This window comes from Phycomyces blakesleeanus, assembly GCF_001638985.1.
Source record: "Phycomyces blakesleeanus NRRL 1555(-) unplaced genomic scaffold PHYBLscaffold_7, whole genome shotgun sequence".
Classification (NCBI taxonomy): Eukaryota; Fungi; Mucoromycota; class Mucoromycetes; order Mucorales; family Phycomycetaceae; genus Phycomyces; species Phycomyces blakesleeanus.
This window is the reverse complement of record NW_017265140.1, coordinates 96,235-109,318: the sequence shown is the minus strand read 5'-3', so window position 1 is coordinate 109,318 and position 13,084 is coordinate 96,235. Positions and strand designations below refer to the sequence as shown.

Genomic DNA, 13,084 nt, shown 5'->3' with positions numbered 1-13,084 from the left:
GATACTTTATATTTTTCTACATCATTAAAAGTGCACCAGACATCAGGGGTCACAGACACTTGTCTCGTAGACTATTAGATATTATTAGAGTTTAATGAAATAAACATATATGTATATATGCTAATTATGGTTCAAATAAGTATGAGCATGTTTTTCAAGAACAATGAAAAAATAATACAAAATTAAAGGTAAAGAATTACTAGTTTCATCTTAATAAACTTGTCAAGAAAAGTTAGTTAACACCATTTATCTTGTAAAATGTTTTATTTAAGGTAGAGAATAATATATGCAATTAAACCCATTATTTTCTAATCTACACTTGTATAATTTTGAAAAAAATAGGCTATGCTTTGTGGTTGCTAGAGTTTGGTGCACTTTTATTGTCATCGTACATTATCTATAATGTTGCCTGAAATGTAACCGCTGCAGGCACTTTTTTGAGAACATTTCAGAATTTACATTAAAACAGTCGCAAGAGTTAATTTTAATGTGACCGCTACAGATGCTGTTACTGCCACTATATCGAGAAATATAGGAATGTTTAGTTTGTATTTCAAAATAAGGGCTGCAAGTAACAGCAATATATAGGGAATTTTATAATTTAAATCATGCTCAAATGGTGAAAAGACGCAACTGGTATAACTATAAATATATGTGCATATATTTCTTTCTTTCATGTGAACATTTTGAGTATAAAGCATTGAGACCTCAATTTCTCACACCCCTTTCTTGGCTTTCTTTTCTTCCCTTTCTTTCTTTAAACGTATTCCCCACGATGTCTATTTCAAGTATAAAAGACCATCTTGTCCCAAGGCACCCCACAGTCATCAACAAAGCCAGTCCCGAATACAAATCCAACATAGAAGAATGGACAAAACTTTTGGACCAACTTAAAGAGCGCCTAAAGGAAGCCACAAGTGAAGGCAAAGAAAAAAGCATTGCTCTCCACAAAAAACGCGGTCAACTCTCAGGTACAAGATTTTTTTTTGGTGTCTCACGATCTGTACAACATTTCTCTAACACAGCATTCTTAGCCCGTGAGCGGATCGAACTATTGTTAGATGAAGATTCTCCTTTTCTCGAAATATGTCCTTTAGCTGGGTACGAGCAAGAGCACTGCACTCTAGGTAGGGTTAGCCTCTTGAGATTTGTGTGTGTGTGTGCGTGTGCGTGTGTTTAAAAGCATGTTTTTATATTCACATAATACAGGTGGATCTGTTGTTTCTGGTATTGGGCTCGTTAGGTAATACAGGATGGCTATATATACACACATATATTCATCGTGTGTGGGTATTTTTCTTATACCTTTTTTTTTAATATATATATATATATATATATATTGGTTAGTGGTGTCTTGTGTGCCATAAATGCCAATGTGCCTACCATGGCAGGAGGTGCAATGAATGAGACAACAGTTTTAAAAGTCGGTCGGTTTCAACAGATTGCCAGAGAGAACCGATTGCCAGTAATCGTCCTGACACAGAGTGTATGTTTCAATAAAGCATCTGTTTTGTTTAATATATTTTTTATTCAATTAAATATTACAAAATTCCATATAGGCAGGGGCAAACCTTCAGCAGCAATTTAAAGTTTTTCACAGGGGTGGCGGTGGGTTTCGTAATCAGGCACTTGCGTAAGACTCAACTGCAAACCAAAATAATAATAATCTACAACTTTCCTTTTACGCTTCTTTTCTTTTTACTAATCACAGGTCTAAACTTGGGATTCCATCGTGTTGCGTGGTATTTGGAAGTTCCACAGCCGGTGGGGCTTACACACCCGGATTGAGCGACTATGTGATTATGATCAAAGTAAACTGTCTTCTAAAAAAAATCGATTAATTGATCAATTGATCAATTGATCGGCCCGTCATGTGATCTGTTATGTGATCCAATATCTGACAAGATTTTTTTTCTCCAGAAACAAGCTCAAGTTTTTTTGGGCGGGCCACCGTTGGTACAAATGGCTACTGGAGAGATTGCAGATGCAGAAAGTCTTGGTGGTGCAGACATGCATTCCAGAATTTCGGGTGTAAGTGACCAGCTTGCTATTGATGAACACGATGGCATACGCAAGGCACGAGAATGGATTTCGAATATAAACTGGGAACGCCAAGGAAAATTACCTGAACGTCACCTTCTAGGACAGTATGAAGAACCATTCTATGATCCTAGTGAGCACAGCCCTTCTTTTTATTATCACTGTTATTGTTGATATTCTACAGACGCCTTATATCAATCGCCGTTTTCGTCTTATTATTTTTCTTCTTTTCTTTTCATTATACTAAGACGAAATCCTGGGCATCGTGTCTTCTAATATCCGGATCCCATATGATGCAACCGAGGTAATTATTCGTATTGTAGATGGTTCCCGGTTCACAGTCTTCAAACCCAATTATGGAGTAAATCTAGTTTGCGGCTGGGGATTTATTCAAGGTGATCTATAGTGTATAATATATAGTGGATTGTGAAATGAGATTACATACTAACATGTAGTGTAACTTTTTTTTGGTTTTTTTTTGTTTCTTCCGTCGTAGGCATCCCGGTCGGTATTCTAGCAAACAACAACGTTATCTTTACTCAGGAGGCCAATAAGGCGACTCAATTTATTCAGCTTTGTAATATCAAGTAAGTGACACTTGAATGTTTTGAATTCGCCGCTAGAAGTTTAAACATATTATCGACAAGAAATACGCCAGTGCTGTATTTTCAAAACATCACAGGCTTTATGGTCGGAAAGCGTTACGAGGAAGAAGGGATTGTCAAGGCCGGATCTCGGTTTATTAACGCTGTGTCCAACTCAAAAGTTCCGGCGATCACGATCATGATGGGTGCCAGTTACGGTGCTGGAAACTATGCAATGAGTGGACGAGCTTACGAGCCCAGGTCAGGATAGAGTATTATTGTACAACAGAGTGACTCATATATCTATACTTTTTTATTTATTTATTTTTATATATATACACATCTACATATACATTTTATGATGAAAAACAAAAAGGTTCTTATTTTCATGGCCAAACTCAAGGTGTTCTGTTATGGGACCCGAGCAATTGACTGGTGTTATGGATCTAGTGATGCGCCAGGGTGCTAAACGGTAAAAAATGATGGCGAGGACAAGTAACTGAATGAACTTACGCCGGTTTTCTTTATCTTTTTGATAGCGCGGGAATCGAAATAGACGAAGAACTTGCCAGTCAAAGGAAAGCAATGTTTCAGATGTCTGTAGAAGCAGAGTCCGATGTTTATTATACATCATCTCGGCTACTGGACGATGGAATTATTGATCCCAGAGACACTAGGATGGTAATTGGGTTCTGCCTGGAGGTTGTGTATAATATAAAAGTGGAAGGAGGAAACATCTATGGTATCAGTCGTATGTAAAGCATACCATTCAAGTAAAGTATAATGTATCTATATCTATACATATAAATATAAATGTCACAAGAATTCCCTTTTTAGCACGGTTATCATTGTTCTCAAGGAAGTACACAAATTGACAGCAAGTGCGTACAAATACAGACCTGATAAAATTGGAATAACCAAAATAATAATAGTAATAATAATCTGTTGGTTAATTAAATAGCAAACGAAAGGGACAATTGGTCTACAAAGCCATATTTACCCAATGCGCACGCCCATTATTTGATTATAGATAGATACAAAAATAATAGTAATTGTAGTAAAAATAGGATCAAACAACCCGCTTTGATAGCAGATGAATAATCAATTTCTAAAAAAAAAAGTAGTAACACAAATCCAGTTTTCATTAGTGCCGTATTAATTTGATGTTTGATTATTTGTTTGATTGGAAATGAGCTTCCCAATCCTGGGCACGGATAAAGAAAACTTTTGTACCTTGAAATCACAGCTAATAGGGTAGTGACCAATGGAAATCTCAACCGGAAGAAAGTTCACAGTAGTAATTGTCTTGAGACCTGCCTCTGAAACCAAATCTCTCAAGTCAATAAAGTGCTATAAGTTTACAGTGTTTTTTTTTTATTCAAATTTTTATGAATTTTTTTTTTGAAACGGAGATATTCATACTCTCTTTGATAACAAACATTGCATGAAGCAAAAACGACTACAAATCTTTACAAGAGCGATTGTAAAAAAAAATATTAAAATTAAAAGAAAAATATACATAGATATATAATAGAAAAAATCAATTAAAAATAAAACGATATTATTGCCGCTAAGCCCGCCTTAGAACTCTTCTTTTCATTTATTCATTTATTTATTTTTTGAATTATAAGCTATAAGAGAGGATAACCAACATAAGCAATTGACGAGAAAGCAATGCCTGTGCTTTTGAACAATTATCAGATTGCGACCACCGTCATACAAGGCGCCAATCTCCTCATTTGCTCAGAATTGATTCTATCCAGCCTAACGCATAACAAGAACAATAAACTTCATATCAGAATATGCAAATTTATACTGGGAATAACTATGCTCGTAAAGACATGTCTATTTCTTGCCATGAAGTCAGGGTTAGCTGTCTAATCATTAAGATCCCGTATAATCATTGCTTATTCTTGCACCATTAGTATTCAAAACCTTAAATGTGATGTAATAGGCCGAATTGCCGATGTTTTATATCACACTTCAATGGTAGCAGGGGCAGTCGTCTTGCTTAGCAGAGTTCAGACCATTTCTCCGGAGCATTGGAAGAAGTGGACCAAATACTTTGCCATATTGGTATTCTTATTCCGGGTAGCCATTGGTATTGCAGATTCTGCCCATGTTCATATTAGTACAAGAGACAACAACGTCTGTATTTACGCCGACGAGTTTACTGTAAGTTAAACACTATTATATATATGTAAATCAATAAATGAATGAATTGAATTGAATTGAATTTACTGTAGTGGGGAGCATTGTATACCTTTCTTGACACAGCAATTGATTTGTATGCCACACTCATGATATCCTTCATCTTAATCACACACATTCGACGCATTCATTCATTACACACTCCTGCAAGCTCTAGCATTTATTTTGCCGTTCTTTATCACAATGTGGGTCGCACTTTTCTATTGACAGTCGCCAACCTCATATCCGCCATATTCATTCTCTCTGTAAGCTAACATAATCAATTGTACTCACAATCAGAGTCGCTAATTTGAAGTTTTTCATATCATCATCATTCTTTTTTGAAAAAAAAGCAAATTGACACCGATCTCATAATATTCATCTGGACAGCTACAAATTTCCTATTCGTTCTTCTGATCGGATTTGACACAGATGTGACCAGATCAATTCGTGTTTTACAGAAAAAATACACGGAAATCTCCAATAAACACAGTAGTGAGGAAAGAGGGTCATCTTTTTTCAGTCGTGCCAAAAGCTATATACCCAGTGGATCCAATGAACCCCAGTCGGTCCCTCCAGCCCATGTAACAAACTCATACTATTCTATTCATGGCATCGAATTGGAAAATACGAGCAACGAAACTCGATCCAGAACTCAACAAAACTTTACCAATACCTATATCAGCAATCGTAATGATGATGACAAAAGCTACACTCCTCCACAGTCTTCTCCTGAATCAAGAGTCAATGGCTTACCTTGATACTTTATATAATTTGTTTTTGTTTTTTGTTTTTTTTTGTAGCCATAATCCTACAAATTTTGCACATCCATAGACTATTTATATATATAAATGTATACTCATAATCTAATACCACTCATTATATTAAAATAAATTAATATATATATATATTGATATCTGTTGCTAAGAAACGTAATTCGCAAAATAGCTTATGTTCTCACGTGGTGTAGAGAGTTCTAGGTTGTTCGCTTTTTGCTTGCATTACGCGTACCATTGGACTGCCTATATTGGTTCACTCCCCGCCATTTCCCCTTCTTCTTTTATACAGTTCCTTTTGATTCAGTAGATGACAACGTCAACAAGTGAACTACAGCTACTTGGTAATTAGACGACAGTGATCAAGACAGACCAAAACCGACTAACCATATAAATAGAGAATGTCGAGTTAAAGCTCGCATTATGCAATACGGATGCAAAATTGGAAACCACAATTCGCATCTTTCTTCCACCTCTTCTCCTTAAGCTCATGAGCACTGACGATCGAGCACGTAGAAAGGTATAATAATATACACAAATTCACCTTTTTTGTACCTTTGTAATTTTCTTTTTTCTCTTTTTTTTTGAAAAATAAAAATAAATAAACAAAGAAGGATAACTTTAAAGAAGTTTGCATTGGTTAAAATTATAAGAGCTACAAGGAGAAGTAATAATTGATCACAAATAATGATAATGATAAGAGTAAGGACAATAATAATAATACAAACTTTAAAACAAAACAAAAATCAAGGTTATGGAAATCCTGTCGCATATTAATAAGCGAGTCAAATCCAACCAAAGCATTCCACTTCCATTTGATGCCTTGCTAGCCCAATTTGTGGATAAATCTGTCTCGACATTTGTCAAGAATTTTACCGTCATCTATCTCGAAATGGCCGTCCAGAGAATGAGTCCCGAGGACACAGCCAAGCATCTTCCTAATCTTTTAATGGGAATTTCCCGACGGCCTGTAACCCAACAACTCACCTTATTACACATGGTGTTACCTGTAAGAATTTCTGACTAGAGAATTACAACGATTTGCAAGTTCTAATCTCAAGAATGAAATAACAATAATATGGGGTACCAGATATTGCGCCATTGGAAATTAGGAGACGGAAATCAAGTAACAGCACGCAACGATATATTCAAATTCGATGAGAACCCAAAGGATGTATCAGTTATCCTGGAGTTCTTTTTGGACATCTTACTTTATCAGCCCTCATCAGCCAGAGGTCAAACCTCGGCCGACGGAGATAGCTCAGAAATTTCTGCCGAGCCAACATATCCAGGTCTCAGTCCTCTGGCCTTAGAAGCCATCACTAACAAAGGCAAAGCCGAATGGACTTCTTCGAAACTCATTGAAGCACGAGTAAGATAATAGTAGAGATAAAAGTTGATTTAGGATAAGACGAAATACTAAAAAGCCAGGGACTGATATATTTGTAGCTCGGGATATTCCATTTCTTATTAACGCCGATCTTCACGGATAGCGAGCGATTGCGACTGTTGCTAGCTGGTGTATGTGATTCGAACCATCAGGTTGTATCTGCTTGTGAGGACGGATTGAGAAGATGGGCAAGTAATGTGAACCTTGAGGACCCTGTCTTTGTTCAGAGTCTGTACACTCTTTATTTGGGAACGAAGCCTTCAGCACCCGGTAGGTTAATTAGATCCAAACACTGGATTTAAATGCTGAACATATTAGTTTAAATGCTTAATTTTGTGTGCGTGTGTTTTTATATATAATAGGGGCCAAGGATGCGAGAGCACCAGTATCAACGTCAATTAAAATCAGAATCATTCACTATTTGAGCAAATCAATTGTGGCTACTAATTTAGTTCCATCAATGATACAAGTAGTTTTTGATGGTATCTATGGTAAGAGTAAAATTTAAATATCTATTAGGTTGTGGGAAAACACAGTTAATTGTTTTCTTATATTGGCTAGGTGAGAAATCGAGTCTTAAGCTGCGCCGTGCTGCAATGTCTTTTCTCCAATGGACAGCACGAATGGTACATATAATAAAATACAAGATTTTTCTTTAAATCTATATAATTCTACCCCTAATTGCTTATTTCCATGTACAGGCTGATTCTGCAAAACTCGGTCCCATTGCACCTATTCTGATATCAGGTCTTTTAAAGTATATTGATCAAGATGAACCACTTTCAGGTCACGGTAAGAGTACATAAGTTAAGATATAACAGGCACATTCTTAAATCTATCTATAATTAATTATAGACGCCGAAGGAATCAAGGGATATGCTTATGTTGCCTGTGGGTTGATTGCAAAGAAAGGTAAATACCAAAAATAAGCTACATGGTTCTTTTTTGCTAGGTAAGTTTAGACTATCTTTTTTTTTATAGTTCCAAAAGTGGGATTGAGCGACACGCACATGTTATCAAAATTCTTTGACAATCTTGAACTCGAACATCCGAATGTCCGCGTCTATGTCCAAGACGCTTTATCATCAATGATCGAGATTTATGTCGACATCCCTGAGGATTCTCCTATCTATATACCACTCCAAGACATCCTTCTCGATGCTGTTGAAAAAGTAAAACATATCAACTTATATGTAAAATCTATAAATAAAACTAAACATATTTTATTTGCTCAATAGACCAATGCCAACACTCGATACATGGCTCTCAAGTACGCTAATGGAATTTATCCATTCTCGTCTGTTTTTGCTCGTTACATTTGCTTGCTAGGAAGCTCTTCGAGCGTTGCAAAACTTGAGGTTAAGGAAGAATCTACCCGTGGGTTGCATCCTTTTGTAAGAAGCTCTACTGGATTCTTGCACACAGCTCAAGATATCGTACCTATTTCTGCCTTGCCTAAATTTGTGGATCTTGTAAAATATATGGCGAATCACCGTCCTCCACCCGAGTATAGCCATGCATCCAAGACTCCGTGTATCAAAGGGTATCCAGTTGAAGTTTATAGCGAGATGCTGAGATTTTTACGGATGGTCTTAATTCTGGAAGCCAACCCTACCACAATCTTAATTGACCAGTATGTGGAAGACAAAGTTGAAAGCAGTATGTCCGAAGACCCAGTAACTATGGAGAATTTTAAGTCTCTTATTAATACCTGGTGGCTCGGTGGAGAAATGGAAGGAAAGGAAACTATTGAACAGTGGTTGGTGTTTGTTGAAAATGTATTGGATCAAAACTTGAAAGGTAAATATTTAAATAAAATTGAAAAAAGAGAGTATTTGGTTAATAACTAACACTTATATATATGCAGATTCAATCCTTTTAGATACAGCAGCAAAATGTCTTTTGGAAATAATTTCCCTGGGTCCTTCATCTATATCAACCATATTCAAATCTCGCCTCAATTTCTTTAAATCCTTTGCAACTTCCGAAAAACTAGAGGCTCGTACTCTCATGTCCCATATATTCGGTGTAATCGCCAGTGATCCAGGAATTTCTCAATCGGAAGTAGAGGCAATGTTGATTGAATTTTGCGAGATACTCGAACGGCCCGAAACAAAACATCATGCAAGCAACCTTGTTGACCAGAAGCACGGTTCTTTGTTGGCTATTGGTTACCTTCTTGGTCGTTGCAACTATCGCAACCGGGAGCTTTCCAAGGAAATTGTTCAGCGATGTGTTCAGAACATTGGAAACAATCTCCAAGGTCCACCCAATGTTTCATTCTTCCTTCTCGCTAGCGCAGCATGTCATGCTCTTTCCGAAATCGGTAGAACCCGCGTGTTACCTCTTGAAGACACCAAAACTGTGCCAGCTACAGAAAAATCTGATACTACAACCATGGAAATAGATCCAAGAATTTCTACACAGGAAATTATCGAGAGACTTTTGAGTCTGGCAAAATCATGCAAAGACGCCAAGGTTCAAGAAAAGGCGCTTTTGGCTCTTGGACATTTAAGTATTCCGATGTCTAAGGATAGCTCCTTCATCCCCACCATTGTCGATGCTCTCTTCTCCAGTGCAGAAACCAAGCAAGTCGAGCTCTTCTTTACAGGAGGTGAAGCCTTTAGCGTTCTCGCCTTTGGATGGGAATCCCAAGCAATGCACAAATACAAAGATATTAGTGAGATACCAGCTTTAGATTCACCTACACTTGCCAAGGCCAGCAAGATCGAATCATTCCAGGAAATTATAGAGAAGATGGTGCGTTCATATGTTGCCAGCGATCGTGCTTGGTATAGAAAGGCCGCATGTATCTGGCTTCTTTCGATTCTTAAGTTTGGTAAAGACCAAGCTTTTGTACAGGTATATTTCTATATGCTATATATTACGTTACTATCATATCAATTCTTGTTTCTTGACTGTTAGAAAAACCTTGGTATTATACACGCTTCTTTCTCTAGACTTTTGTCTGATCGAGATGGTAAAGTATAATTTAATTTATACACAGAAAGAAAGAAAAAGAAACACTATATCTAATAATTGTTTTGTGTTTCATATAATAGACTTTACTCAAGAAGTTGCATCCAAGGGATTAGGCCTTGTGTACGAGTATGGTGATGCAAAAATCAAAGAAGACATGCTTTACTCTCTTGTGGGTACATTTACCGAAGGACGTACAATCCAAGCACAATCCGTCACAGATAACACTGTCTTGTTCGAAGAAGGCGCACTTGGAACAACTCCAGAGGGTAGCTCAATCACCACCTACAAGGAACTTTGTTCACTTGCATCGGAGTTAAACCAACCAGATCTGATCTATAAGTTCATGAATCTTGCCAACCACAACGCTATGTGGACTTCACGCCGTGGAGCTGCTTTTGGTTTCCAAAATCTGATCGCTATGGCTGAGAAAGAAATGGAACCTTATCTTGCTCGTTTAATTCCCAAGCTGTACCGTTATCAATTTGATCCCAACCCTGGAGTCAACCAGAGTATGAAGGCCATTTGGAACTCCTTGGTTAAAGACAACCAAAAGACAGTTGATGTTCACTTTAATGAAATTATGGATGACCTGTTGGAAGGTCTTGGAAATAGACAATGGCGTGTACGAGAAGCATCATGCGCAGCTGTGACCGATATCGTTCAAGGCAGGCAGTTGGCTCAGATCCAGCCTTACTTAGAACCTCTTTGGCGTATGTCATTCCGTGCCTTAGACGATATCAAGGGCTCTGTACGTCAGGCAGCCACTCAAACCTGCAAATCATTGACTCGTCTCACGGTGCATTACTGCGACCCTAATGTAGTGTCTGTGTCTGATGGTGCCAAGGTCGTTGAAATTGTGATGCCATTCTTACTTGAAAAAGGCATTGTCTCAGACGCCGAAGATGTCCAAAAGTTTAGCTTGGACGCAGTTTTGAAGCTTTGTAAGACTGGTGCCGCCTTGCTCAAGGGATATATTCCAGAAATCATTGATACCCTCTTGCAGTCACTATCTTCCCTCGAGCCGCAGACGCTCAATTACCTGAGTTTCCACACCGAAAAGTACAATATCTCTCAGGAACAGCTTGACAATGCTCGTCTTAGCGGTGCAAAGAATTCACCTATGATGGAAGGAATTGAACATTGCGTGGGTCAAATCGATGAAGAGGTGATGGAAGCCTTGTCTCCTCGAATTATTCATATCATCAAAAAGGGCACCGGACTCCCCACAAAGGCTGGCTGTGCTCGTTTTATTGTAACTTTATGTATGAACCGTAGGGCAGTATTTCAGCCTTTTGCAGACACCTTTCTCAAGGCTTTAAGCGGTGCTATTCGTACCAAGAATCCAGCCGTTCGCAAGTCGTTCGCCACTGCAACCGGATATGTGTGTCAATTGGCAAGCTTCGATAAGCTTGTGTCGCTTATCAAACACTTGAAAAAACTTTATCTTGAAGACGAAGGCAAGTATATATAAAATAGAGTTAAAGTTAGTTTGAACCATGTTCAAATTGCTAACTTTATTTTGCTGCTAATTATTAGATGAGAATGCTCATGCTGCCAGTGCGGTGACCATTGTGGAGATGACCCGCTTTGCTACAGATCGCATGAACGCCGTAGCTACTGAGATTGTACCTCTAATCTACTACGGAGAACACGACCCTGACAAGAACCTCAAAGCACTATGGAAGGACGCCTGGGAGAATCTTACATCTGGTAAATATATTATAACTTGTAGGGAGTCTGCCTGTCTTCCTGATAATATTGTTATTAATTATTAATTTTTTTTGGATAATAATTAGGTACCCGTAGTATGGTGACCTTGTACACTGATGAAATCATTACCTTTGTTCAGCCGTTCTTGTCTTCTTCTTCTTGGAAGGTCAAGCAAACTTCTGCTCTCACCATTGCAGACCTTTGCAAATCCGGTGGAAACGGTGTATCTAAACATGCTTCAAAGCTTATGCCCATCATGGTATCAACCTTGGCCACCAGATCTTGGGCTGGTAAAGAGAATGTCCTTGAAGCATTTGTACAATTGTGCATATCTACCCCGGAATATTTTGAGACACAAGAGCCTAATTTGGCGGGTGTTGTGAAGGTATACCATTTTACGCATCAACAGTTACAATAGTAATAATAGAAAAAAGCAATATATATATTGAACCGAAATTTAATTTTTATAGATTTTGGCACGCGAGGCAAAGCGAAACAACCGTGTGTACCAGCGCAACGCATTGCTATCATTAAAAACATTTTTGGATACTTTCGGAGAAAAGGTGGACGCACTTGACCAAGTCCAGGGATTCCTGACAGACCTTTGTCAAATGGATGAAACCGCAATAATGGAAGAAGATGAAGATACCGAATCCAAACCTCTTTTATTAGCCATCAAGGCAAACGCTTTTAGAGCCATAGTTGCAGCTTATCGCCCACAAGTCTTCCCCACACAAGGTAAACCCAAAAAAAAAAACAAAAAAAAACTCCTACAATTTTGTGTCTCACGAGATTTTTTGCATATTTTAATGATACTAATAACTTCATCTCTTATATATTTCTTCTTCTTTGTGAAAATAGCTGCTCAGACCGAAGATTTAGCAAAGACATTAACAGAAAGCTTAGAAGGAAATGTGTGGAATGTCCAAATTGCTATTCTCGAGAGCCTTAAACTTTTCGTAGATCAAGCAGGGGCCGCTTATCTCACAACTCCTGTACTTCAAATGGTTTTAAACACTGGTTGTGTTTACTTGGGAAATCTCAAGTACTCTGCTATCAGAGCAGCAGCTGTTGATGTACTAGAAAGCAGTATTGCCACAAATAAAGGTAATAATTGGCTTTAAGGTTTTCAGTAAAATAAGAAATTGATATAAAACAAAAGAAATACTAATTATGATGACATACAATTTTTTTGGTATTTAGTTCAAAATGATCTTAAAACAAATCTGCAACAAAAGTTGACCGCATATCTCCAAAAGGAGCCAGTTGCCCTGATACAGCAACGTATCCAAGACCTGATGCATAAATTACAATAGACAACACTATTCACTCTTACTTTGACCCCACATATTTCAACGCAAAATAAACATCATAGCTGAGATAAATGAAGTGATCCTTCTCTCTCTCTCTCT

General features: G+C 37.7%; 3 protein-coding genes across 3 annotated transcripts; all 3 read left to right on the top strand.

The window, feature by feature from the left end:
• Positions 1-775: 775 nt before the first annotated feature.
• On the top strand, positions 776-3,630 carry PHYBLDRAFT_177279 (hypothetical protein; the record flags this gene model as incomplete). The annotated part of the gene is made up of 12 exons (XM_018437869.1): positions 776-971; positions 1,035-1,127; positions 1,210-1,243; positions 1,348-1,486; positions 1,560-1,633; positions 1,712-1,811; positions 1,921-2,173; positions 2,289-2,435; positions 2,537-2,627; positions 2,688-2,885; positions 3,001-3,096; positions 3,164-3,630. The coding sequence occupies 12 exons, from the start codon at positions 776-778 to the stop codon at positions 3,381-3,383; spliced, it is 1,641 nt and encodes a 546-aa protein (XP_018293256.1). The 3' UTR covers positions 3,384-3,630.
• Positions 3,631-4,245: 615 nt separating this feature from the next.
• On the top strand, positions 4,246-5,739 carry PHYBLDRAFT_186325 (hypothetical protein). The gene is made up of 4 exons (XM_018439222.1): positions 4,246-4,492; positions 4,550-4,799; positions 4,871-5,080; positions 5,168-5,739. The coding sequence occupies exons 1-4, from the start codon at positions 4,299-4,301 to the stop codon at positions 5,573-5,575; spliced, it is 1,062 nt and encodes a 353-aa protein (XP_018293255.1). The 5' UTR covers positions 4,246-4,298; the 3' UTR covers positions 5,576-5,739.
• Positions 5,740-5,900: 161 nt separating this feature from the next.
• Positions 5,901-13,083, top strand: PHYBLDRAFT_186324 (hypothetical protein; the record flags this gene model as incomplete). Its single annotated transcript, XM_018439221.1, has 19 exons — positions 5,901-5,934; positions 5,989-6,110; positions 6,342-6,599; positions 6,681-6,962; positions 7,040-7,250; positions 7,343-7,471; positions 7,542-7,606; positions 7,682-7,772; positions 7,836-7,892; positions 7,962-8,152; positions 8,219-8,780; positions 8,848-9,842; positions 9,906-9,960; positions 10,043-11,347; positions 11,499-11,672; positions 11,759-12,057; positions 12,143-12,410; positions 12,534-12,779; positions 12,876-13,083. The coding sequence occupies 19 exons, from the start codon at positions 5,901-5,903 to the stop codon at positions 12,986-12,988; spliced, it is 5,457 nt and encodes a 1,818-aa protein (XP_018293254.1). The 3' UTR covers positions 12,989-13,083.
• Position 13,084: the final 1 nt, after the last annotated feature.